We start from the raw sequence: 27,554 nt of genomic DNA on the forward strand, positions 1-27,554 counted from the left end.
AGTTACAACTGTTACATTGATGCTGTTGACCCGGATCACTGGTTGCTGCGGAAAAAGGAGGAGGTTGAAAGGGGGGTGAGTGTAACGGATGTGAAATGGCTAGCTAGTTAGCGGGTACGCGCTAGTAGCATTTCAATCAGTTAAGTCACTTGCTCTGAGACTTAAGTAGGGTTTCCCCTTGCTCTGCAAGGGCCGCGGCTTTTGTGGAGCGATGGGTAACGACGCTTCGTGGTTGACTGTTGTTGATGTGTGCAGAGGGTCCCTGGTTCGCGCCCGTGTCGGGGCGAGGGGACGACGTAAAGTTACAACTGTTACATTGATGCTGTTGACCCGGATCACTGGTTGCTGCGGAAAAAGGAGGAGGTTGAAAGGGGGGTGAGTGTAACGGATGTGAAATGGCTAGCTAGTTAGCGGGTACGCGCTAGTAGCATTTCAATCAGTTACGTCACTTGCTCTGAGACTTAAGTAGGGTTTCCCCTTGCTCTGCAAGGGCCGCGGCCTTTGTGGAGCGATGGGTAACGACCGTGCTTCGTGGGCGACCGTCGTTGATGTGTGCAGAGGGTCCCTGGTTCGCGCCCGTGTCGGGGCGAGGGGACGACGTAAAGTTACAACTGTTACACACACACCCGTTTCATACAAGATCGTGGTAGTTAAAGAACCATGCACTGAAACGGACACCGGCAATTAATGTATTGGGAGGGGTCTTCATCTCCACAGACAAACCCTAACTGATTTATGATGCCATGTGTCCAGTAAGCTGGGAAGACAAGAAAAACAGTTATGGTCGTTATCATTACAACAAATCTGACTTTGATATTGTGTGACTTAAGTTATCAAATTGAATGCAAGCTCATTATTTCCTCACACTTTGTATTGACATCTATATTGTTGAATACTGCGGGAGCAAGCCCTGATGATTTTGCCCTCGTTCCAATAAACAAAGGAGTCTGAACAGTAGATTATCGATTTTAATCAATAAGGTCAATGTACTTGTTTATTGAAAAATAAATTACAGGAAGTGATTTAAAAAGAATCTCGACCCACTCCTCAAATTCCAGAAAGCTTTGTCCGAGGTGGAATCTAAATGCTCTAGCCTAGAGTTTGTTTACGTACCGGTATAGATCACAGAAAAAGATGCAACTAAGACCAATCACAAAACATTCCTTAAACCACACTAGGCCAATCAACAACAAAAAACACCCCGCCAACACTATTGAATATATACAAAGTGTAAAATGTGTCATACATCATTCCCTATTTGTAAAACATTTCTATAAAATGAGCCGTAACAACTGGCGCGTTCCTAGGCGAGACAGTTGTGGATGGAATTGGTACAAAAGCGTTGACCTAACTGATATCATTAGTGCTGTATTGACAAGAAAAACAACTCTAGATGTGCAATACCATTGATCACTCCCACTGTCCTGTGGGTTTTCAAGAAAGGCAAATTAATGAAACTGTCTGAATTACATTCCCCTGCTAAGCACAATAGATTGAGCTCTAGGGCCTATTATAGTGCTATGCTGTGTTTGTCTAATACCATGCAGTAGATAACACTGGTAGGTAGACACTAAAGCAAGATTAAACATCAGTATCTTAAAACAACTGAAGAGGCTCAAAGGACAGTATCAGGAGAGAGGGTAGGAACACTGGCTTGGATATAGTATGCAAGACTATGCAGACAGTTCATCTTGCATCCAATGGCACACCATCAAAGAGCTGTGACTCCCTGAATTAACCTTGAAACCCAAGCAAGTGCAATCTGCTTAATATGACAACACTAAAACCGGGTCAGCAAACCTAACAACTCTTCATAATTTAAAATCCTGGGGGGGTCAAATTGTGGTAAAGGTGAGAGCAGACGGGCAACTACTTCTTAACTCGCTAATTGTCCACCTTCCAACAGGGGGGATCCAAGAGTAGAGTTGCCAGCAGTAAGACAGGCCACTACAGCAGACAGGGAGGCTGGCTGGGCCTGTGCAGGGTAAACTTTGGTTTGCACAGTGCCACAGTCCTATGATTTAGCACACTGAGTGAAGGGGTGGGGTGAGTGGATGGTAGAGTAGTAGCAGGAGGAGCAGGGGTCAGTGTGACTTTAACTTTGCGTGCTGTGTGGCCTGTTCCGTCAGACTGGCTCTGATGGAGTTAACCACAGTCTGTCTAACGTTATCCTCCATATATTGCGCACTCAGAGGCTTCAACACCTGGAGAGGAGGGAAGAGGAGAGCACAAAGGGACATGACATGAGACTAAATCAAATCAATAGAAATGAAAACATGAGGACAAATGGAGGGAGAAGAGATTCTGTCCAACATGCAGACTGAAAGATAATCATGCATGATTATTTAAAACGAATAGAAACATCACAAAAACTAAACTCCAATCATGGCAATTGAACAAATGGCTAAAACAAAAAAAATCTATGAAAATTGTAGATGATTTAAGACTAGTCAGTAGGCCAATTCCAGTGGGCCTGCTGTGATTACAATCAGAAGAGTAGTGAGAGTGCCAACCTGCATTCTACATGTAACAGACACAACCTCCATGTAATTAAGACCGGCCACATCCTCCCTATACTGACAAACAGACCCCATAGGCCACAAGGAATGACAAGAGCAGAATGTCAATTGAACAAATGGATAAAATAAAAAAAATTGTTGAGATTATTTAAGACTAGTCAGTGGCCCTGCTGTGATTACAATTAGAAGATTAGGTAGTGCCAACCTGTATATTGTACGTTTAGAATGAACTAGGCAGACAACCACCCTGTAATTAAGACCAGCCCCATATGTCACAAGGAATGACAAGAGTGGAATGCAGATGCATTTGGAAATAAAGAGCCAAGCAGCTAGCCAGAAAAGTTATTGAGTCTTGTCATTGTTGTTTGAGGGCAGTCTCTTTCTCTGCGTTGCTGCTGATGGTAGGAAAGAGTGCCACGTGATTCGACTCCTGGCCAACAAAGAGTTTGGAAAGCACCTGGAGACATGGGAGGTGAGGAATTAGCAGAGAAGAGCAGCAAAAGCAGGGAAACAAAGACAGAAAAGTGCACTGAACCAGGAACACAGGCAGGAAGAGAAACCTCCACCTCACCTTTCTGGCAGTCATCTGAGGCGGCGAGGAGAGCAAGATCAGATTAAAAGAAGAAAAACAGATCACCAGTTGATTGGGCAGGCTCAAGGCTGATTGGATGGTAAAGGAAAGGCTGGTAGCTCATTGGATAGGACTGGTGAAGGATAATGCGATTGAGTTCAGGGCTGATGGGGAACTAGAGGGCCACTAGAAATCTGGACTCTGAGGGGAAGGAATCAACATCACAGATGACAGTGGAGAACATGAGGAATTCTCAGCTTCACATGGCTTTGAGTCACACGTGCTAAATAAACATATACTTCCTGTATCCATACTTCTATCCTTAATAGAAAAATCTATGAAAACACAAAACACCTTTATCCACAGACATATCAGCACCCACCTGTTCCCAGAGTGTCTCTGCCAACAGGTCTATGATGGTGCCCACATCTCTGAACTCCCCTGAGTATTTGACGTAGGCCCACATGCAGAGAGTCATGAGAGCCACGCCCATGACCAGGTTGGCCAGCACAGCAATAGTGTTCATTCCAATGAAGCCGGTCAGCCCTGAGACGATGTAGGTGGTGAACATGACAACGAAGAGCGTTGCGGGCGTGCGTGCAGCGTAGAAGATGTTCTTGCCCTCGTTGTGCTTGTGGAAGTTGGAGTAGGCCTCATCCAGCTCACCCTCCAGCTGCTCCTGGTATTTCTTGCAGAAGTCCTCCCCTCCCATCTTCTTCACAGAGCGGAACTGACGCACCGAGCACTCCTTGAACTCCTCGTGGCAGCGTTCCAAGTCTGCAGGGGCGATGTAGGGCTTGTCCCCTCCACACACCTAGCAAGGAAACACCACATTTCAGAAACCAAACAGATTACTACACCAACTAACAAAGACTAGTGGCAAAAATATTACCTCTACGAATGACCTCATTGGTTACATTTGTATGACATTTTTTATTTTATTAGGATCCCCAATAGCAACAGCTAGTCTTACTGGGGTCTGACATAACAAAAAAATACATTAGACAAGACTTTACAGTTCACATACATTTAAAAACATTAACATGTGGTGTGCGTGTGTACAACAACAATAGTAAATCAATCTGCTTGGAATGTGTGTAGATAGTGCATTTGGAAAGTATTCAGACCCATTCACTTTTCCCAAATATTGTTACATTCCACCCGTATGCTAAAATGTATTAAGTTGTTCCCCCCAGTCTACAAACAATACCCCATAATGACAAAGCAAAAAACAGGTTGAGACATTTTTGCAAATGTATTAAAAATAAAACTAATCACAGTTACAGTATACAGACCCTTTACTAAGTACTTTGTTGAAGCACCTTTGGAAGCGATTACAGCCGAGTCTGGGTATGAGGCTACAAGCTTGGCACACCTGTATTTGGGAAGTTTCTCCCATTCTTATCTGCAGATCCTCACAAGATCTGTCAGGTTGGATGGGGAGCGTCACTGCACAGCTATTTTCAGGTCTCTCCAGAGATGTTTGACCGGGTTCAAGTCCGGGCTCTGGCTGGGCAACTCAAGGACATTCAGAGACTTGTCCTGAAGCCACTCCTGCGTTGTCTTGGCTGTGTGCTTAGGGTCATTGTCCTGTTGGAAGGTGAACCTTTGCCCCAGTCTGAGGTCCTGAGCACTTTGGAGCAGGTTTTCATCAAGGATCTCTCTGTACTTTGCTTCGTTCATCTTTCCCTCGATCCTGACTAGTCTCCCAGTCCCTGAAAAACATCCCCCACAGCATTATGCAGCCACCACCGTAGGGATGGTGCCAGGTTTCCTCCAAATGTGACGCTTGGAATTCAGGCCAAAGAGTTAAATCTTGGTTTAAATCAGACCAGAGAATCTTGTTTCTCATGGCCTGAGAGTCTTTAGGTGCCTTTTGGTAAACTCAGAGGTCTGTCATGTGTATTTTACTGAAGAGTGGCTTCCATCTGGCCACTACCATAAAGGCCTGATTAGAGTGCTACAGAGATGGTTGATCTTCTGGAAGGTTCTCCCATCTACAGAGGAACTCTGGAGCTCTGTCACAGTGACCATCGGGTTCTTGGTCACCTCCCTGACCAAGGTGCTTATCCTCCGATTGCTCACTTTGACCGGGTGGCCAGCTCTATGAATAGTCTTGGTGGTTCCAAACTTCTTCCATTTAAGAATGGAGACGGCCACTGTTCTTGGGGACCTTAAATTCTGCAGAAATTTGTTGGTACCTCTCTCCAGATCTGTGCCTCGATACAATCCCGTCACGGAGCTCTACGGACAATTTCTTCGACCTCATTGCTCGTTTTTTGCTCTGACATGCACTGTCAACTGTGGGACTTTGTGCCTTTCCAAATCATGTCCAATAAATGGAATTTACCACAGGTGGACTCCAATCAAGTTGTAGAAACATCTCAAGGATGATCAATGGAAACAGGATGCACCTGAGCTCAATTTCAAGGGTCTGAATACTTATGTAAGGTATCAGTTTTTGTATTTTTAATACATTTGCAAAAAAAATCTAAAAACCTGTTTTCCACTTGTCATTATGGGGTATTTTGTGTAGATGAGGAAATGTTTTTATTTAATCCATTTGAGAATAAGGCTGTAACGTAGCAAAATGGAAGGGGTCTGAATACTTTCCGAATGCACTGTACATTGTTTGTGTAACAAGCCAGGAGTGAACAAACCTACCATTTCCATGCTTTTGCTGTAAGTGTCTTTTGCTCCAGCAACTGCTGTAAGGTTGTTGGCTTCAGCCGTTGCCTAGGTAACAGAGCACAGTCAAATGCAAAGAGGGTTTGAGCAAGATAAGAGAAAACCCCCACAAGCTTGCTCAAAACGTATCTATGTGGATCAAACCAGTACAGACCTGTAACATTGACTTAGGATGAGGAAGCTCCTCCCCTTGATAGATCTTTATATAGGCCTGGGAAGAAGACGTGGAGAAAATGTGTTTTCTACAACTTCAGTTGTGATGAGATATTAGGAAGTTTCAGAACATTTTCAGGCATTTAAAGTAGTTTATAGGCCATGGGAGAACATGGTGCTCACCTTAAAGTACTCCACTAGATCTCTGCAGGTCACTTTAGCCCCTCCAATCTCCTTCTCCACCAGGTTCTCAGGAGCCAGCAGTAAGGGCACCAGATTGCCCAGCGCCTCCTTAAAGTCACCATCAATGTCTACACAAAGAACACAGCCAGAAGCATAGTAAAGCCCAAAAACGTCTCCTCCAGGGGTTAACTATTTTCTTAAACTGCCTCTCCACCTCAGTATTAAGAAAAGGGTTTGGGAGTCACTGAGGATGGGATAACGTTGGGTGGAAGGGGTTAGTGAAGTATTGGAGGAGGGGGGTGGAAGGAGGTTAGTGGAGTATGGGAGGAGGAGTGGAAGGGGGTTAGTGGGGGATGGAGGGGGTTTAGTTGAGTATGGAGGGGGGTGGAAGGGGGTTAGTATATAGTATGGAGGGTGAGGGTGGAAGGGATTATTCTCTGCAGTGGGAGGCCTCACCTTTTAATCTGCCGTCAAACATGGGGTTGGTGGCCACTTTGAGGCCGGGGTGGGGCAAGAGGAAGCAACCGATGTTGGAGAAGCAGGAGTGGATGTGTTTCCTCACAGTCTGCAGTTCCTCATGCTGGTTCTGTTTCACCTGGAAAAAACACACACAGCTGTTACATAATATCCAAGACACGGGTCTGTTGTCTAAGGCACAAGTTTAAAGGACAATTCCGCCACTTTATAATCAGTTATGCTGTTTGTATATATGCACTGCTGTAAGATTTAAACACAATTTGATGTTATCATTTGTTAGTCATACTGCACAATCCTCGTTTCGGTCATTTTTTTTATTGTTTCTGCATTGTCCTCTTCTACTACAATTCCCAGGGTGCATTTCATCTCCATGATGCAATGCTCCGCCTAGTTAACCTGCAGTTAGTTGAGCCGTCTAGCAAGCCAAGACAAAGCTTATGTCATAAGTCATGAGTGCATTCCACATTACTTTGGGTTGTAATCATATTATAATGCTTGCATGAATATTATTAAAAGTATGTGGACACCCCTTCAAATTCATGGATTTGGCTATTTGAGCCACACCTGTTGTTGACAGGTGTATACAAGTGACCACACAGCCATGCAATCTCCATAGACAAACATTGACAGTAGAATGGCCTTAATGAAGAGCTCAGCACCGTCATAGGATGCCACCTTTCCAACAAGTCAGTTCGTAAAATTTCTGCCCTGCTAGAGCTGCCCAGGTCAAGTCTAAGTGCTGTTATTTTGAAGTGGAAACTTCTAAGAGCAACATCAGCTCAGCTGTGATGTGGTATGCCACACAAGCTGACAGAACAGGACCGCTGAGTGCTGAAGTGCATACAAATCATCCGTCCTCGGTTGCAACCCTCACTTCCGAGTTCCAAACTGCCTCTGGAAGTAACGTCAGCACAAGAACTGTTCGTCTGGAGCTTCATGAACATGGGTTTCCATGGCCGAGCACACAAGCCTAAGATCACCAAGAGCAATGCCAAGCATCAGCTGGAGTGGTGTAAGCTCGCCGCCATTGGTCTCTGGAGCAGTGGAAATGCATTCTCTGGAGTGATGAATCATGCGTCATTCACCATCTGGCAGTCGGACGGACTAATCTGGGTTTGGCGGATGCCAGACAAACACTACCTGCCCCAATGCAGAAATGGTTTGTCGAGATCGGTGTCGAAAAACTTGACTGACCTGCACAGAGCCCTGACCTCAACTCCATCGAACATGTTTGGGATTAATTGGAACGCCGACTGCAAGCCAGGCCTAATGGTCCAAAATCAGTGCCCGACCTCACTAATACTTGTGGCTGAATGGAAAGCAAGTCCTCACAGCAATGTTCCAACATCTAGCGGAACACCTTCCTAGAAGAGTGGAGGCTGTTATAGCAGCAGGGGGGGACCAACTCTATATTAATGCCCATGATTAAAAAGGCACCGAAAGAAATGGCAGCAGTTAAACGGGCGACCAACAAATTGTGCTATTATGTAGTTTTTTTTCACGTTATTTGTAACTTATTTTGTACATAATGTTTCTGCCACTGTATCTTACGGCAAAAAAGAGCTTCTGGATATCAGGACAGCGATCGCTCACCTCGGATTAGACAAAGATTCTTTCTACAAGGACGACGTACAAGACATTTCCAAACACCCCACAGGACCGACATCCCCGCTATTTGCAAGAGGAAGCGACGCAGGTACAGAAGACAAAGAGCCGGATGCCTGGTCAGGACCCGGAGAAGGCGACTGGGAAAGCTGCCGTTAACGTAAATACTACTCGTCAACGTGCAATAATTGGACAATAAATTAGACGAGGTACGATCACAAATACCCTACCAACGGGAGATCAAAAACCTTAATATCCTATGTTTCACGGAATCGTGGCTGAATGACGACATGGATATTCAGCTAGCGGGATTTACGCTGCACCGGCAAGATAGAACAGCACACTCCGGTAAGACAAGGGGGGGGCGGTCTGTGCATATTTGTAAACAACAGCTGGTGCAAGAAATCTAAGGAAGTATCTAGATTTTGCTCGGCTGAAGTAGAGTATATTGTGATAAATTGCAGACCACACTACTTGCCTAGAGAGTTTTCAGCTATACTTTTCATGGCTGTTTATTTACCACCACAGACAGATGCTGGCACTAAGACGCACTCAGTCAGCTGTATAAGGAAATAAGCAAACAGGAAACCACTCACCCAGAGGCGGTGCTCCTAGGGGCCGGAGACTTTAATGCAGGGAAACTTAGATCAGTTCTACCAAATTTCTATCAACATGTTAAATGTGCAACCAGAGGGGGAAAAAAAATTCTAGATCACCTGTACTCCACACACAGAGACGCGTACAAAGCTCTCCCCCGCCCTCCATTTGGTAATTCCGACCACAACTCTATCCTCCTGATTCCTGCTTACAAGCAAAAATTGAAGCAGGAAGCACCAGTGACTCAGTCTATAAAAAAGAGGTCAAATGAAGCAGATGCTAAACTACAGGACTGTTTTGCTATCACAGACTGGAACATGTTACGAGATTCTTCTGATGGCATTGAGGAGTACACCACATCAGTCACTGGCTTTATCAATAAGTGCATCGAGGACGTCGTCCCCAAAGTGACTGTACATACATACCCCAACCAGAAGCCATGGATTACAGGCAACATCCGCACTGAGCTAAATGGTAGAGCTGCCGCTTTCAATGTGCGGGACTCTAGCCCGGAAGCTTACAAGAAATCCTGCTATGCCCTGCGACGAACCATCAAACAGGCAAAACATCAATACAGGGCTAAAATTGAATCATACTACACTGGCTCCGACGCTCGTCTTATGTAGCAGGGCTTGCAAACTATTACAGACTACAAAGGGAAGCACAGCCGCAAGCTGCCCAGTGACACGAGCCTACCAGACGAGCTAAATCACTTCTATGCTCGCTTCGAGGCAAGCAACACTGAGGCATGCATGAGAGCATCAGCTTTTCCGGACGACTGTGTGATCACGCTCTCCGTAGTCGACGTGAGTAAGACCTTTAAACAGGTCAACATACACAAGGTTGCGGGGCCAGACGGATTACCAGGACGTGTGCTCTGGGCATGTGCTGACCAACTGGCAGGTGTCTTCACTGACATTTTCAACATGTCCCTGATTGAGTCTAATACCAACCTGTTTCAAGCATACCACCATAGTCCCTGTGCCCAAGAACACAAAGGCAACCTGCCTAAATGACTACAGACCCGTAGCACTCACGTCCGTAGCCATGAAGTGCTTTGAAAGGTTGGTAATGGCTCACATCAACACCATTATCCCAGAAACCCTAGACCCACTCCAATTTGCATACCGCCCAAACAGATCCACAGATGATGCAATCTCTATTGCACTCCACACTGCCCTTTCCCATCTGGACAAAAGGAACACTTCTGTAAGAATGCTAGTCATTGACTACAGCTCAGCGTTTAACACCACAGTACCCTCAAAGCGCATCACTAAGCTAAGGATCCTGGAACTTAACACCTCCCTCTGCAACTGGATGCTGGACTTTCTGACGGGCCACCCCCAGGCGGTGAGGGTAGGTAGCAACACATCTGCCACGCTGATCCTCAACACTGGAGCTCCACAGGGGTGCGTGCTCAGTCCCCTCCCCCCTGTTCACCCACGACTGCATGGCCAGGCATGACTCCAACACCCTCATTAAGTTTGCAGACGACACAACAGTGGTAGACCTGATCACCAACAACGACGAGATAGCCTATAGGGAGGAGGTCAGAGACCTGGCCGTATGGTGCCAGAATAACCTATCCCTCAACGTGACTAAGGAGATGATTGTGGACTACAGGAAAAGGAGGACCGAGCACGCCCCCATTCTCATAGACGGGGCTGTAGTGGAGCAGGTTGAGAGCTTCAAGTTCCTCGGTATCAACAACAAACTAGAATGGTCCAAACACACCAAGACAGTCGAAGAGGGCATGACAAAGCCTATTCCCCCTCAGGAAACTAAAAAGATTTGGCATGGGTCCTGAGATCCTCAAAAGGTTAGACAGCTGCAACATCGAGAGCATCCTGACTGTTCTATTCTGTTGTATTCGGCGCACGTGACAAACAAACTTTGATTTTGGAATGAGATGTTCGACGAGCAGGTATCCACATACTCTTGGCCATGTAGTGTATGTTCATGTCATTGGTGAGAATCAACTGCATTACAAAAAAAAAAATGAAATTAAGTTCATGTGTCTGATGCTGGTTAGCTAGCATGCTATTAGAGCCAAGTTTAATCTTAGCGACTCTTAAATCAGTCCAAAAAACATAAGATTTACAGGCAAATCACTAAGGAATCCTAGTCTCATGATTGAAGCCTGCTTTACATTAGCAATGCTAGCTAACCAAGTAGCTAACCCTGCTGCATCTGAAATAAAATGTTTAAAAAAAATAACAGCCAAATACAGCCGTAGCAACTATCCAACAACACTGTAGGCCTACTGGAACTAATAAAACATTTGAGGTTTACTAGTAATTCACCACAAAAACATAGGCTATTTGGAAAGGGCGCAATGGCGGCAACTTCAGATGGTGGAAGTGGTTTTGCCAAATGGAATCATGGGAGTTGGAGCCTTGAACAAAAAAATATTTTGAGCAACCATTTAAAATATTTCATGTAATTAGATAAAGACAACCAGACCAACATATATCAGTGAGTCCCAATATGATCAGAAAACTACAGACAGGTTATATAGATTGCTGAAAATGACCATCCATAATCAGGGATCCTACTTGAAAACGTCAGAGAAGCAAATGCGTTTGATGGACCCTTCTTGTCTTCTTCTAATGCCTCAAAGTAAATTCACCCATTTTGATTGTTATATTGCTTTTGCACATCTGAGCGATGTTCTATCAATTCCCTGGGTCATTTAATGTGTATCGGAGTTATTCGGCCGGTATGACGTAGCATTGTGATAAAGCCGCTCTCGCTACACTGGAAGTTGAAAGGAATACGACTTTTAGATCACAAAAACGTCAATCATCATATGTGAGATTTCAATACTGGCCGATGTCATAACACGGGAAGTTGTCTTCTCTCCAATTAGCCACTGATCATATTTTTGCCATATTCCTACCACAAGAAATGTGTAATTTAACAGAGGACACATGTATCCTATTTGTCTGCCTCTTCAGTCCAGGGTGCATTGCATGGTGCTGTTGCAAATGGCAGACTCCACTCTGTAAGGCAGAAAGCATTGATCTGCAGGTTGAACATGGTGAGATTGGAGACTCCTAAATTGATAGCTGTAAAATCACCTAAACAAACTGCACCAACTAGCTACTTCACATGCGGATATTAGCTTGTGTGTAGCTACGTTTGCTAGCTAGCTAGCCCATAGAGAGCATTGCGGGGTTTGTAGTCGACTTGAGCTGCAACAGATTTCCACAACGATTTCCATGTTGCCACCAACCTTGTTAAAACGACAAAATGAAACATTTGTTCACCCCCCAAAATTGTTCTCACATATTAGTGTTATGTAACACTGTAAATTATACGAATCAGTGGTTTTGTCCTTTAAAAAGGGAATATAATCCAAAAGTAACCGTAATCAGATTTGTTAAATCCAAAAGTTACGTTTCTGATTACAATTTGACAGTAACTAATGTATCACATTTAGAAAGTAGCCTTACAGATTGTCCACTAAGTGATACTGCACGCCACAGGAGGTTGGTGGCACCTTAATTGGGGAGGACGGGCTCTTGGTAACAGTTGGAGAGGAATAGGTGGAATGGTATCAAATACGTCAAACACATGGTTTGATTCCATTCGCTCCGTTACAGCCATTATTATGAGCCGCCTTCCCCTCAGCAGCCTCCACTAATGCGAGCGTCCTTCCGTTCACAGAGACACTGAACAAAATTCATATTACAATTCTGCTGAGATAATTTAGTTCAAAACTGTAGTGGAAATTCCTCTCCGAAAAAGCCACACTGGACTAGATACTAATGTGGAGGAGCCTGATCTAAATGATCCATCATGGTCCCCATTCTCTTCTCCAGACCTACCTGCAGTCTCTTTTCTAGAAAGCGTTTACCTCCCTCCAGTCCATAGTTGTGCTCATATGGATAGCTCCAGTCTCTGATGAGGAACATGAGAGACTGGAACACAACACAGACAGGGTTACTGAGAGAATGTGCTCAGGGAGGACAAATGTGCACATCCAAACTTTGCATGTTGAATATATTGAAGAAACAATATCCATTTTCAGGACAGTAACACACCTGAAAGGGTTTTAGATAGATTTCCTCCAAAGCAAGCCGGCCGTATTCTGTGAAGAGCTAAACAGATGGAGAAAAGACGATGTTAGCCTTAATATTGTTTTCAAACACACCAACAAATGTCTAACGTATTCATTAAGATGGGGAGGAATGGTGTGTATACCTGGAGATGCTGAAGATCATCCTCCTGAATATTCTGGGACAAGTTATACACCTGAAAAGAATTCGACCATGAAATATCCTTTGTACGTAGGCCAGTTCTTGACATCAACCAGCCCTTTCCATCCACAACACACCATTAACTCAACTGGCACAATGTGTGCACCTTTATGGGTATGTAATCAAACAGTGAGAACTCAGTCAGGTCCATCATAGACTCACCTGTACAGAGCTGGTCATGGTGCTCAAGGCAAAAACCGTTGCACAGTCCTTTATGGTAGACTGGCTGTCGAAGGCTCCTTGTGTATCCACTAGCAGAACAGCAACCTGTCAAGGGTTAGGATATTACAGGTCACCTTTAGGTCATTAACATGATGGAAATCCACTTGAAGACAGTACAGCCAGTATGAGCGGCAGGGATGGACATAAGATCATACACAAAACATGACTGTGCCACTGTGGCGTTCCTCTCAATGTTAATAACAGTGTAGGAGTAGGGCTCACCTTGCTCCCATCCGGCTTGTTGACCACAAACACCTGACTCCAGACCTGGATCCCTGTGGTCTCCCTCTCACAGCCTCCTCTCCAGCTGAACCCTGTCAGTGGCTCATCATCAGCCCCAACCCACGAGTCTGACTGCTCCTCCTGCTGTGACAGGAGAGGGGGGTACCAAGATAGAGAGGGAGTGAGCGGTCAGTATAGGAAACAAGTTATTGATTCCTGTAGGCAAGTGTGTGTTTCATATGGGCAATGTGGAAAAAGTCCAACAGTAATCAAAGGAAGAAATAGGCATACTGCTATTTCTTACATGCATTTGCAACTTACTACCACTGGAGGTCACTGTGGTATCACATTCAAACCACTGGTATCCTGAGACCAGGGTCATTTTACACAGCCTATGCCAAACGCAACATGTCAGACTCAGTTCAGTGTAGGCAGTAAAAAAGACAAAGAAACTTAAGTCTGAAAAACACCGTTAATAGGATATGAGCTGCTGTTGTGAAAACAAGTACGTTAGAAGTGTGCGCGCGTTACTCTACTACTTCATTACAGGGCTGGTCTTAATTTTTTTTTTTTTTTTTTTTTCCACCTTTATTTAACCAGGTAGGCTAGTTGAGAACAAGTTCTCATTTGCAACTGCGACCTGGCCAAGATAAAGCATAGCAGTGTGAACAGACAACAACACAGAGTTACACATGGAGTAAACAATAGACAAGTCAATAACATGGTAGAAAAAAGAGAATCTATATACAATGTGTGCAAAAGGCATGAGGTAGGCAATAAATCGAATAATTACAATTTAGCAGATTAACACTGGAGTGATAAATCAGATGATCATGTGCAAGAAGAGATACTGGTGTGCAGAAAAGTAAAATAAATAAAAGCAGTATGGGGGTGAGGTAGGTAAATTGGGTGGGTAGTTTACAGATGGACTATGTACAGCTGCAGCGATCGGTTAGCTGCTCGGATAGCAGATTTATAAAGTTGTTGAGGGAGATAAAAGTCTCCAACTTCAGAGATTTTTGCAATTCGTTCCAGTCGCAGGCAGCAGAGAACTGGAAGGAAAGGCGTCCAAATGAGGTTTTGGCTTTAGGGATGATCAGTGAGATACACCTGCTGGAGCGCGTGCTACGGGTGGGTGTAGCCATCGTGACCAGTGAACTGAGATAATGCGGCACTATGCCTAGCATAGCCTTGTAGATGACCTGGAGCCAGTGGGTCTGACGACGAACATGTAGCGAGGGCCAGCCGACTAGGGCATACAGGTCGCAGTGGTGGGTCGTATAAGGTGCTTTAGTAACAAAACGGATGGCACTGTGATAAACTGCATCCAGTTTGCTGAGTAGAGTATTGGAGGCTATTTTGTAGATGACATCGCCGAAGTCGAGGATCGGTAGGATAGTCAGTTTTACTAGGGTAAGTTTGGCGGCGTGAGTGAAGGAGGCTTTGTTCCGGAATAGAAAGCCGACTCTAGATTTGATTTTGGATTGGAGATGTTTGATATGAGTCTGGAAGGAGAGTTTGCAGTCTAGCCAGACACCTAGGTACTTATAGATGTCCACATATTCTAGGTCGGAACCGTCCAGGGTGGTGATGCTAGTCGGGCGTGCGGGTGCAGGCATCGAACGGTTGAAAAGTATGCATTTGGTTTTACTAGCGTTTAAGAGCAGTTGGAGGCCACGGAAGGAGTGTTGTATGGCATTGAAGCTCGTTTGGAGGTTAGATAGCACAGTGTCCAGGGAAGGGCCGGAAGTATACAGAATGGTGTCGTCTGCGTAGAGGTGGATCAGGGAATCGCCCGCAGCAAGAGCAACATCATTGATGTATACAGAGAAAAGAGTCGGCCCGAGAATTGAACCCTGTGGTACCCCCATAGAGACTGCCAGAGGACCGGACAACATGCCCTCCGATTTGACACACTGAACTCTGTCTGCAAAGTAGTTGGTGAACCAGGCAAGGCAGTCATTAGAAAAACCGAGACTATTGAGTCTGCCGATAAGAATATGGTGATTGACAGAGTCGAAAGCCTTGGCCAGGTCGATGAAGACGGCTGCACAGTAATGTCTTTTATCGATGGCGGGATTACAGGAAGAGCGTGGCCTACGGGGCTGGTCTTAATTACAGGGAGAGCGTGGCCTACGGGGCTGGTCTTAATTACAGGGAGAGCGTGGCCTACGGGGCTGGTCTTAATTACAGGGAGAGCGTGGCCTACGGGGCTGGTCTTAATTACAGGGAGAGCGTGGCCTACGGGGCTGGTCTTAATTACAGGGAGAGCGTGGCCTACGGGGCTGGTCTTAATTACAGGGAGAGCGTGGCCTACGGGGCTGGTCTTAATTACAGGGAGAGCGTGGCCTACGGGGCTGGTCTTAATTACAGGGAGAGCGTGGCCTACGGGGCTGGTCTTAATTACAGGGAGAGCGTGGCCTACGGGGCTGGTCTTAATTACAGGGAGAGCGTGGCCTACGGGGCTGGTCTTAATTACAGGGAGAGCGTGGCCTACGGGGCTGGTCTTAATTACTTCCTTATTCATGAACTGAGAATAAATGCAAGGTTGCTGAAGGAGTAAACCAATGAGATTAGACTCCCAAAGTAACTAATTAAACAAAATGGTATGCTATATTTCATGCCTAAAAGGCATTACTTAACAAGTGAACCTGGCTCTGTCTACTGGCAGCATTTATGAAGCAGAAGGTGAAGAGTAGTTTAACGTAACCATGCCTGGTGGTGATAGATATCACACAGCTATTAAAATACACATCCTGCAGCAGTGTTAATACAGGGATAATACTCAAGTGCTATTAAACAAGGATTCCACGGCGCTATTAAACAATTTATTTTATATTTAACTAGGCAAGCCAGTTAAGAACAAATTCTTATTTACAATGACGGCCTAAGAACCTTGGTAAAAATCTGTCATTCTGCCCCTGAACATGTCAGCTCGGGGATTTGATCTAGCAACCTTTCGGGTACTGGCCCAACGCTCTAACCACTAGGTTACCAAGGATACTACGGCGATATTAAACAAAGATACAACAGCGCTATTAAACAAGGCAGACTTCAGATAACAAGCTTTAGTTTGGTCTCTCTCGATTTTTACCTTGTCAGCTCGGGGATTCAATCTTGCAACCTTACAGTTAACTAGTCCAACGCTCTAACCACCTGTCTCTCATTGCACTCCACGAGGAGCCTGCCTGTTACGCAAATGCAGTAAGAAGCTAGCTAGCATTAAACTTACATTATAAAAAACAATCAATCAATCATAATCACTAGTTAACTACACGGTTGATGATATTATTAGTTTATCTAGCGTGTCCTGCGTTGCATATAATCGATGCGGTGCGCATTCGCGAAAAAGGACTGGCGTTGCTCCAACGTGTACCTAACCATAAACAAAGCCTTTCTTAAAATCAATATACAGAAGTATATATTTTTAAACCTGCATATTTAGTTAATATTGCCTGCTAACATTAATTTATTTTAACTAGGGAAATTGTGTCACTTCTCTTGCGTTCATTGCACGCAGAGTCAGGGTATTTGCAACAGTTTTGGCCACCTGGCTCGTTGCGGACTAATGTCATAATTACGCAAAATTCTGGCAAATAACATTGAAGGTTGTAAAATGTAACAGCAATATTTAGACTTAGGGATGCCATCCGTTAGATAAAATACGGAACGGTTCCGTATTTCACTGACATAAACGTTTTGTTTTCGAAATTAAAGTTTCCGGATTCGACCATATTAATGACCAAAGGCTCGTATTTCTGTGTGTTATTATGTTATAATTAAGTATAATTATGATTTGATAGAGCAGTCTGACTGAGCGATAGTAGGCAGCAGCAGGCTCGTAAGCATTCATTCAAACAGCACTTTCGTGCGTTTTGCCAGCAGTTCTTCGCTGTGCTTCAAGCATTGAGCTGTTTATGACTTCAAGCCTATCAACTCCCATGATTAGGCTGGTGTAACAGATGTGAAATGGCTAGCTAGTTAGCAGGGTGCGCGCTAATAGCGTTTCAAACGTCACTCGCTCTGAGACTTTGAGTAGTTGTTCCCCTTGCTCTGCAAGGGCCTCGGATTTTGTGGAGCGATGGGTAACGATGCTTCGAGGGTGGCTGTGTCGATGTGTTCCTGGTTCGAGCCCAGGTAGGGGCGAGAAGAGGGACGGAAGCTATACTGTTGCACTGGCAATACTAAAGTGCCTATAAGAACATGCAATAGTCAAAGGTATATGAAATACAAAATGGTATAGAGAGAAATTCTATTGATGTATTATATTAAGTTAAAATAAGCGTTCATTCAGTAGTTGTCGTAATTGTCATTATTACAAATACATTTTTTTTTTTTTTTTTTTTTTTTTTACAAAATCGGCCGATTAATCGGTATCGGCTTTTTTTTGGTCCTCCAATAATCGGTGTCGAAAAATCATAAATCGGTCGACCTCTACTTATCACTTATTAACCATCATTTATTTCACAACTTTAATAAAATATTTCAGGTGTGTGTATTACATGTTTTATTTGAAGACTTTATTACTTAATTCCAAGTCATCATCTCAGACAAAATAGGCAGCAGCACTATAGAGCTAACAAAAATCACTATTTTGTAGTTCTTCAAAGAATACCAACTTTAAAATCACTTCGATCATGCATTCTCAGGTAGAGATACCAAGTAAAAGACCGGACAAGGATATGTGCAATGGATTATGGTCATTGTAGTTAATTACCATGTTTTGTGTGCTAAACTATGTAGAATATTGGCCTGTTGGAAACTACAACTCCTTACTACATCGCACAGTTCAGGCTGGATCAGATTTATCTTTAGAGAAACTGTGTGATGTACGCATTGAGCTCACAGGAAAACACAATGGAATTCAAATAATTGAACAGACATTGGTCAATTGGTTGCTTAAAAAACAACAGAAGTTTCAGTTCATTGCTCAGCACTAGTGACAGACCTTGAGAGGAACAAACCCAGGCAGGCAGGGAAACTAGCAGCAGACTACACAGTGAGAATGAGTTTGAGGCAGCTATAACTATATAAGATAAAGCTTTCCCAAGCTTCCAGACCTATAATAATGCTTTGTGGTCTGTAAAGTGATACTGGCCCTGCAATCGCTGGCTGCTACTTGGCTGTCCTGATGGAGGGCATGACTGACTGTCCTCTTCCTCACTCTCTCACTCAGTTTCAAGTCATCAGTAGAAATATTGATTATGCATCCATGTTTATTCAGTGCCGAGAAAACACCAGACATTTCCAAATCTAGGTCTATAGCTACATAAATATTTCTCAAAGTAAAAACAAAAAAACAATCTTGCTCTCTCGACACATGGTTCTAGCCAAATCATTGACAGTGGACACATTAACATAACCCCTGGAAGCTGATTAGAAAGTTGCACTGGAATGCAGTGATGCGGCCTTGGTAATGTATGCCCTTCCCTTGGGAAGCTCTTGTCCCAGAAACTGGCAGAGAAATTCATATTTCAGCAAAAGGAATGCTAATGAGACAAATTGCTTTTGAACTACAGTATGTGAAATTACCTGAAGACAACGCTAATTATCTAGCAGTCTAAGAATGGAAAATGCATTTGGCTAAAAATAAAATGTCCTGAAGGAATTTCACACTACTAAATTAATCCCAAAGGAAAGAACTACTACTAACATCCATTTAGAGCCATTAGCAGACTTCCCGTTTCGAGACGTTTTATCAAACCCTAGAGGGAGGACATTATGTAAAATCAGCCAGGTAACGCAATCAGGTCAGTAGGTGGCTAATTAATCTGGAAAAAAAGAATAATAAGGGGTTTATTCAGGATCTCCAAACTGCTTTACAGATGTTGGTATTAAACCAACAACCCAGATTTACCCTGAAAAGGTTAGCAGCGTTACTCAACACCTTATAATTAACCCTACACCCAGGGGTGTGTTAATAACATGATAATAGATTGCTGATGCTGCCAGAAAGTGCTTTTAACCACACAGTTTTTCCAGCTAACAGACAGTTCAATTGGTTCTTCCTTTTAGCGCAGCAAAACCTTCATTCAACCTGATCTGCCCAATGAATGATTCAGAGAAGTATCAGTATTTTGTAGTGAATTGTCTGTACTGTAGGTTCAGTGCCTCCAGAAAGGATTACAATTGCTTAAATTCTTTATTTTTTAAATGATCTACACAAAATATTTTGTCAAAGTAAAGTAAAATGTCATACACTTATGAAAAATAAAACGCATATCTTGATTAGATAAGCATTCAACCCCGAGTCAATACATGTTAATCACCTTTGGCAGCGATTACAGCTGGGAGTCTCTGGGTTGTTAATCATGGTTGTTGGTTGGTTGTTAATCATTGTTAGACGGCAATTTTCAAGTCTTGCCATAGATCATCAGTCTAAACTGTAACTAGGCCACTCTGGAACATTCAATGTCATCTTGGTATGCAACAACAGTGTAGATTTGTCCTTGCGTTTTAGGTTATTGCCCTGCTGAAAGGTGAATTTGTCTCCCATTGTATGTTGGAAAGTAGACAACCAGGTTTTCCTCTACAATTGCCTGTAGTTTATTATTTTTTTTTATAAAAAAAAAAAAAAACTCCCTAGTCCTTGCCGATGACAAGCATACCCATAACATGATGCAGCCACCCCCATTCTTGAAAATATGAACAGTGGTACTCAGTGATGTGTTGGATTTGCCCCATCACAGGTATTAAACTCTGTAGCTGTTTTAAAGTCACCATTGGCCTCAGTTAAATCCCTGAGCTTTCTTCCTTTCCGGCAACTGAGTTAGAAACAACGTCTGTATCTTTGTAATGACTGGGTGTATTGATACACCATCTAAAGTGTAATTAATAACTTCACCATGCTCAAAGGGCTTTTTTTAACCCATCTACCAATATGTGCCCTTCTTTGCAAGGCATTGGAAAACCTCCCTGGTCTTTGTGCTTGAATCCGTTTTTGAAATTCACTGCTCGATTGAGGGACCTTAGAGATAATTGTGTATGTGGGGTACAGAGTCATTCAAAAATCAGGTTAAACACTATTATTGCATGCAACTTATTTAGCACATTGTTTACTCCTGAACTTATTTAGGATTGCCATAACAAAGGGGTTGAATACTTATTGACTGAAGACAATACAGCTTCATTATTTTTTTTTTTACACATTTGTAAAATGTTTTTTTCTTCTATTTAACACATTTTAAATTCAGGCTGTAACAACAAAATGTTGACAAAGTCAAGCGGTTTGAATACTTTCTGAAGGCACTGTATATGTGAGTGTGCACCTGTTCTCACCTGGTTGAGCATGTATCGGAGCATGAAATCCAGCAGGAAGGACTTGCCTTTACGGAAGGCCCCAGCCACTGACACCACCACCACATTAAGGTCTCTGACATCCTCCTGCAGTAAGAGCTTCTCCAGAGCCGCCGTGTCCAGCTCAAATTTGTGGTCGTCTTCGTGAGCCAGGACAATCTGGATGGGCCGAGCCTTCTCCTCCACCACCACCTCTTCTACAGGCTGCTCCTTGACAGGACTCTGATCGGCAGCAGTCAGCTCTGGGGCCTGTTCCCACTCCTCGTCTGTCTCGCTATCCGCCTCTGCCCGAGGCGCCATCCTGGGAGGAGGCTTCCGATCTGGCAGGGACAGAGGAACATCTTCCACACCACCCGCACCTGGGAGAGAGAATAGGACACACGGTGCCATGCCGTTAAGAGCAGGGAGAGAGTGCACATGGTGCAATTCAAACTTTACATATCACAAGGACAATACAGAGAAGTGTAGTCAGGGTCCTCTTCAAAAAATGTAGCCAATATTCTCATCATCTTGGATGATTCCAGCATCAACTTCCATCAGGCATTGTACATATTATAGGCAATTCCATGACAGTTCCTGGCCATGGTTTTTGTTGCCTGCTGCAGAGGTTGACAAGGGAACAGGACTCCAGTGGGTCTTGCTAGTCCATCAGGATTCCAGCAGGAATAGGTGTGAAGTTCTTAGTCAAGTTTGGGACAGGAGAGGAATAGTATGTATTGTGTGGAGCATTTAATAATATATATATATATTAAAAAGAGCCAACTATACACTGAGTGTACAAAACATTAGGAACACCTGCTCTTTCCATGACAGACTGACTAGGTGAATCCAGCTACAACCAGGCTTGCCCTGAGAACAATATTGGTTTCTGCTAACGCTATGCGGCCACAGAGCCGGGACAGACAGGCCAGTAGTTAATGGAGGAAGTTATTTCTGATTTCTGAGCATTAAAAATGAACATGGGACGGGAGTGATTTTTATCGGGATGGGACCGGAAAGTTCCGGGGTTATATAACTGTACGTGAAAAAAATGGTACAGGACAGTTACGAATTTTCACTCCTGTGTCAACCTCTAGCATGACACCAGTACATTGCCACAGGCCTGCAGTGCACACACTTGGGTATTAGGAAACATATCTGAGAAAGGGGGACAAAAGCCAGCGGTATTATGAGATAAAGTACTAGGCCTACAAATGGGTCATGTGGGTCAATGTCTATAGCATCTACACTGTGCAGTAGCCTATTTTCTATGTCCAAGCCTGTAAGTATTTCACTGTTAGTCCACACCTGTTGTTTACCAAGCATGTGACAAATACAATGATTTATTGGGCTATGACATCAAGGAGCTCAACATCAAAATAAGCAAAAGTGAAAGCATTTCAAAAAGCTTTGTTTGGCCTTTTTATCTTTCCATGACAGGATGTCTAAAGGTAGGCGTTCCCCTCCAGGTGTGGGAAATGTCCTCTACATCAGAGATGTCCCTCCCCATCACACTAGACACACCCTGGGAACTGGTATGACAAGTATTTGGGACTGCTAGTGCTCATGCAAACAAGCATCTTACAACTGCTACCAACCAAAAACAGTTGTGTGTCAAGGAGACCCTTGGAGAGGTATGGTTCACAATACCAAGCAAGATTCCAAGGAAAAACCTTTTCTCCCCATAATGACATTTTCCTCCTGAGCTGACAGTCCTACAGGACATGTGACTTTAACATATCAAAGAACAAACACTTCGTACCAAAACTCAAGAGTGAGGATTTGGTCTAAGGCAGGTTTGAGGGCTTGCCGCAAGGCTGTTCTCTGCCGATGGCAAACAGCAGTGGGCTGACTGGGATCTATGGCTGATGCCAGGAGAGGGGTTGCCGAACAGAAGGTATGAGAGAACAGGACAGCATTCTCCGGAGCAGAGCTTACACTGGAGAGGCATCCTGCTGATTCTGGTATAATGACTGTCTGGTCTGCCAACAGACATAATTCACTGTGGGTTTGAGACTGCTAAATAAACACTACCAAAAAATAAGTTTAAAAAGTAAACAAAATCACAACAAGACAGGTCTGGAATTTATTCTACAGCTAGACGGACATCCATGTCACAGACATCAATGCTAGAGTTCCTTTTTAGCCGCAGTGACACTAAAGCTGAATTTAAATACCCCCAGCTCCTGACACCTCAGAATCTCCCCCACATGGGCAGACGTGAAGTTTACACCAGTCCAAATAATGATTAGCTGCAACACGTGCATATTAGCATGATCGCAGGTCAGGACAGGAAATGGAAGAGTCCCTGTGTTCATCGGGTAAAAAGGTAATCTACTGTAACTCGTGGCCAGACTGCTCCCAACTTTACTCACATATAGACAACTGTACTAAACGTCAAACATCAGTCCGGTGTAAAATGGACCATAACCCACACATAGGCCCCTCTATACAAGTGTCCAGCAAAGCAGGGAATATGAAGCAGTAGTCAGCAAAATTAAGTGGCAGTGCTGCCATAGGAGAGAGACCGAGACACTATTCTGCAGGGACTGGGCTGCGAAATCCAATCCCCTCATCTTTGGAGAAAACAGAGACAGATCTAAAATTGGCAGGCTTATTTATCATTCCTTATCTTGCCACAGTTCTCTCCTGTTGCATCTGAAACAGCCCTGATCTGGGTCTCTGGCCGGCCGTGTATGGAGCCAGTCTAGATCTACATCTGAAACAGCTCACTTTACTCTGTCCCTCCTCGTGACACTGCGGACTAGTGCCAACTCCAAGAGACGACTCCCTCTCTGGACCGGAGTCAAGCAGGGCAAATGTTAAACTGCAACAAGGGATCTGCACACCAAGGACAAAGTGCAGCACCACTGAGTGTTAACTATTGCCACACAAACAAACCCAGCTGTATTTTGCACTGATACAAGAGTCATGTCACAAGGCTAAAGGATTTGAAAGACCATTACTAAAGTGATGTCAAAAATAACACCTTCCATTTTCCTGTTGACTGATTTCTGTATACATTAACATTCCAAAAACAACATTGTTACACAAATAACTGTACCAGATTGCAACTGTTGTTCAGTAAGAGAGATGTTAGCTAGGGGTGTTGGTGCAAGGGAATTTCCCCATGTGAAACCAAGACTAGGCCAGCTGAGGAAATGGAAGGGTACACATTGCTAGCCTATATCACATTACAATAGAGTTGATGATGGCTGTTGCACCTGACCTGACAGAGGGAGAGAAAAAGCATCTGGTGTTGTTGTTCCTTGCATGAGTCTGATGCAAGGATACAGAATGGGCATACAAAACCACAGGAGCAAAGTGTTTTCTCTCTCGATATATTAAGCCTACTTTGGTCTCCAGATAACATTAGGCCTAGTTGTCTAACTTGGTTTGGAGGGTTTCAGTTAATCTGCAAGAAGACAAAAACGCTATTCCAAGAGTGGAATATTGGTTTCAAGGAAAAGCCAGAAAGTTGTAGTTCCTAGCTAACGTTAAAATAATGAGTTCCTGGTTGTCTAAATTCAAAAATGAGAGTTCAAACATGCACCGCCGCTAAGTCTGCTAAATCCTTCTCCTTCCTGTCTCCTGATTCTGCCTCGACCAGACTCTCCTCCCTTTCCGCATCCTATGACTCCTCCTGTCCCCTTTCCTCCTGGCCGGCTTGGCCCTGCCCTTCTGCGCCATGGCTGAGTGACTAAACTTCCAGAGGACCCATCATGCTTTCACGCCCTCCTCTCTACCTTCTCTTCTCCTAAAGCCAATTCTATCAATAAATGTCAAGCTTCTTCCTCTAACCCTAGGAAACGGTTTCCACCCTCTCCTCCATCCTTAATCCTCCCCCGCGGACAACTTTGTAAACCACTTTGAAAAGAAGGTTGGCGGCATCCGCTCTTCAATCACTCAGTCTATTGAGGCACCTGTCCCAATCACACAGAACTACCCAACACCTTGACCTCTTCCCCAAATGTTCAATTCGACCTTTGCTTTAAAAAGCAACTCAAACAAAGCATGTAAGAATGAACTAAAGCTATTGAATTCTACAGTGCCAATATACTGTGTTATTTAAGCAATAAGGTACGAGGGGGTCTGGTATATGGCCAATATACCATGGCTAAGGGTTGTTCTTAGGCACAACGCAAATTGTGCCAATATATCCTCAAGGCACCAGCTTCCAGGGCATTATCACTTTTATACAACTGGGTCACCAACATATTTAAATAATGATTTACATATTTTAATTGAAAGCGTTATTTACGACTAGTTCGCGTCCATAGATGCAGAACAAAAAGACTGAATGACTGGATCGCGTATATGGCAACCGATAGAACGAACGATCATACTATTTCATGGGCTTGGGTAGCAACCCCAGATTTGTATCGGGACTATATTGTAACGACCCTGGGTTTATAAGCGCAGAAATCGACTCTGCAGCTGGAGCATGCTTTTGTTGCACAGTCGATAGCGCGCCGGACCTCGGGCTAGAAGGTCGAGGGTTCGAGACCTGCTCCATGCTGTTTCATTACATTGGTGTCAGAAGTGATCGGACCTTGCATCCACGACAGTGCGTGTGCTTGACCGGTGAGCGCGTTCCTGTAAAACGTAGAGTCACAAGCTAGCGCGAGGACGCGCTCTTTAGGATGAAATAGTATGAATACCACACTGACTGGCAACGTTCTTATCCCTTGCTTGCTAGTTAGCCAACTATGGCTAACGTACAGTCACGTCAAACTGTGCCAGAATAACATTGAAGTAGCCGCATTTGCATAAACTGTTTTCTAGTGACATGTATTTGCATACATCCATAACAATGAGCTAATGATGCGCGATTTCACCTGGCATAGAAAATGTGCTCTCTCGTCAGGACACTTGTTCAGAGGAGCTAGCCAAACACAGCTAACACAATCACTTCAAACTGAAGCTGGAAAGACTTCAAACTAGCTGCACTTCGGTTCGTTTTACCTGTTGTTTTCTATTGATAGTTATTTGTATATGTCCATAAAAATTATGCTGATTCATGATTTCGACTAGCTGAGAAAAGCTGCCGACCTGTCTCTCATCCCAACTCGTTCATTACTATGGGACAGCTGGAACTCCAATTTGAATATTGAAACAATGTTGCAAATGTTGGAGACCGAAAGCAATCTGTTTAAAACCAAATGTTAGTCTAAAAGAAATGCGAGATAATGTCTAGATGGTTTTTAAAGTAGAGATCAAGTTTATAAATTGCCTGGCTGGGTTTATGAGACAGTGGATTGCTTAGTCAGATGGAACAGAGTATATGCATTTTAATGTCATAGATTTAGCCGATGGTAACTTGTGGAAGAGACACCGGCTGGAATGCGGTTTTAACCAATCAGCATTCAGAATTGAACGGACCATGGGATAGACGCAACTCAACAGCCGGCAACACTCGCGGTCCGAAAATGACAGACCCGGCCAGGTGAGAATAAGGGCCGGCGGGCGCGAATTAGCCAGCTAAATTAACTACACAAAAACGTTAAATCCTTCACTGGCTGGGTCCCTGTAAAAGTAAAAACATACGTTACTATCTTGGCTACTGGAGGTTCCTGCACTCAGTAGAAACAACGCCGAACGAGGTACATGTCAGAGTCAGTCTCAATATTACTATCCAGTTCCACATATTCTCCTTTAATTAAAAATTACCTTCGTCAAAGACGTGTCTTTTGCGGTTTTGTTCGAAATGATTCCGTTTCCTCAGCCCGCTAACCTCCGCCATCTTGTCCTGTTTAAAATAATCCCACGTAGTTGCGTCAAAGAACACTTCTTCTTCTTCTTTGGGATTGTGTTTTTGGATCGCATCCAATACATCGCCACCTACTGTACTGACTGGTGTGTTTGGACGTTCACGGCCTGCCTACATTACATTTTTGTGATAAGGTACTATACAATTGGGGAAAAGGAAAAATTTGCCCTATCTAAGAATATTAAAAATATATATAAAAAAACACCACACCATTCCACTATTTACCCTTTAAAATCCTACTCAAGAGGCCTAAATAACTCTTCTTTTTCTTCTTCTTCTTCTATGGTATATTGTCGATCACACAATTTAATGTGCCTCCCGCCACCTACTAGGCTGGATGGAAACAGGATTCCCAGCAAAACTGAACAAACTACCCCAAAAGTTACCAAAGAAATACATAAATAATTCTAACAACTTTTCCAGTAAAAAATACAACCGATCTGATTCCTACACAGGCACAAGGGGAACCTGGGAGGTTGGGTCTTCCGGCGCCAATACCCCTTGCAAGTCTTCAGATGTAAAATCCTTAAGTCCACAAAAACTTTTCTGCCGCAGCCACAATAATGTCCAGTTTCTTAGACTTCTTTGAGACTTGTGCTGTACAGTTTATCACTGTGGCAATGAACACAACAAAATCCACACAGGGTATCTTTTGTCTGGAAGCAAACATTTACTACAGGCTGTGGTGTATCCACTACCATCACTTGTTTTCTCAATTATTTTATTCGCCTCCGCATAGGAGATTTGCTAGACCGCTCTAACTTTTGCCACTTTAATCTCCTTCACCCTTACAGGGCACTCCAGGAGCTCAGAATCATGATCCCCACCAGAATTGCAACACTGTTGTCATTCTACACATCGTTCTTCAGTATACTCTGTTCGTCTGCACACACTTGAAACATGGCGAAATCCTTTTACAATTCTTACACTGCAGTGGTTTGGGGACGAAAACTGTTATGACGTATCTTACATAACCAAGCTTCACATGCGTAGGTATTTGCTCTTCATCA

General features: G+C 43.8%; 1 protein-coding gene across 4 annotated transcripts; it reads right to left on the reverse strand.

Moving 5' to 3' along the window:
- Positions 1-954: 954 nt before the first annotated feature.
- Positions 955-26,553, reverse strand: LOC129836474 (atlastin-2-like). 4 transcript variants are annotated; one of them, XM_055902711.1, is made up of 14 exons: positions 26,445-26,553; positions 20,778-21,154; positions 13,500-13,643; positions 13,218-13,322; positions 13,000-13,050; positions 12,840-12,896; positions 12,624-12,716; positions 6,571-6,709; positions 6,115-6,242; positions 5,933-5,989; positions 5,755-5,826; positions 3,473-3,904; positions 3,091-3,105; positions 955-2,204 (listed from the first exon to the last, which is right to left on the reverse strand). In XM_055902711.1, the coding sequence occupies exons 1-14, from the start codon at positions 26,515-26,517 to the stop codon at positions 2,085-2,087; spliced, it is 1,863 nt and encodes a 620-aa protein (XP_055758686.1). In that variant the 5' UTR covers positions 26,518-26,553; the 3' UTR covers positions 955-2,084. The 4 variants fall into 4 exon arrangements, 3 of the variants coding, with proteins under 3 accessions (XP_055758686.1, XP_055758688.1, XP_055758689.1); XM_055902714.1 differs by having other exon boundaries at positions 2,112-2,976; XR_008756666.1 differs by lacking the exon at positions 955-2,204 and adding an exon at positions 2,892-2,976 and having other exon boundaries at positions 3,091-3,291.
- Between the last annotated feature and the right edge of the window lie 1,001 nt (positions 26,554-27,554).

This window comes from Salvelinus fontinalis, chromosome 37 (genome assembly GCF_029448725.1).
Source record: "Salvelinus fontinalis isolate EN_2023a chromosome 37, ASM2944872v1, whole genome shotgun sequence".
Lineage (NCBI taxonomy): Eukaryota > Metazoa > Chordata > Actinopteri > Salmoniformes > Salmonidae > Salvelinus > Salvelinus fontinalis.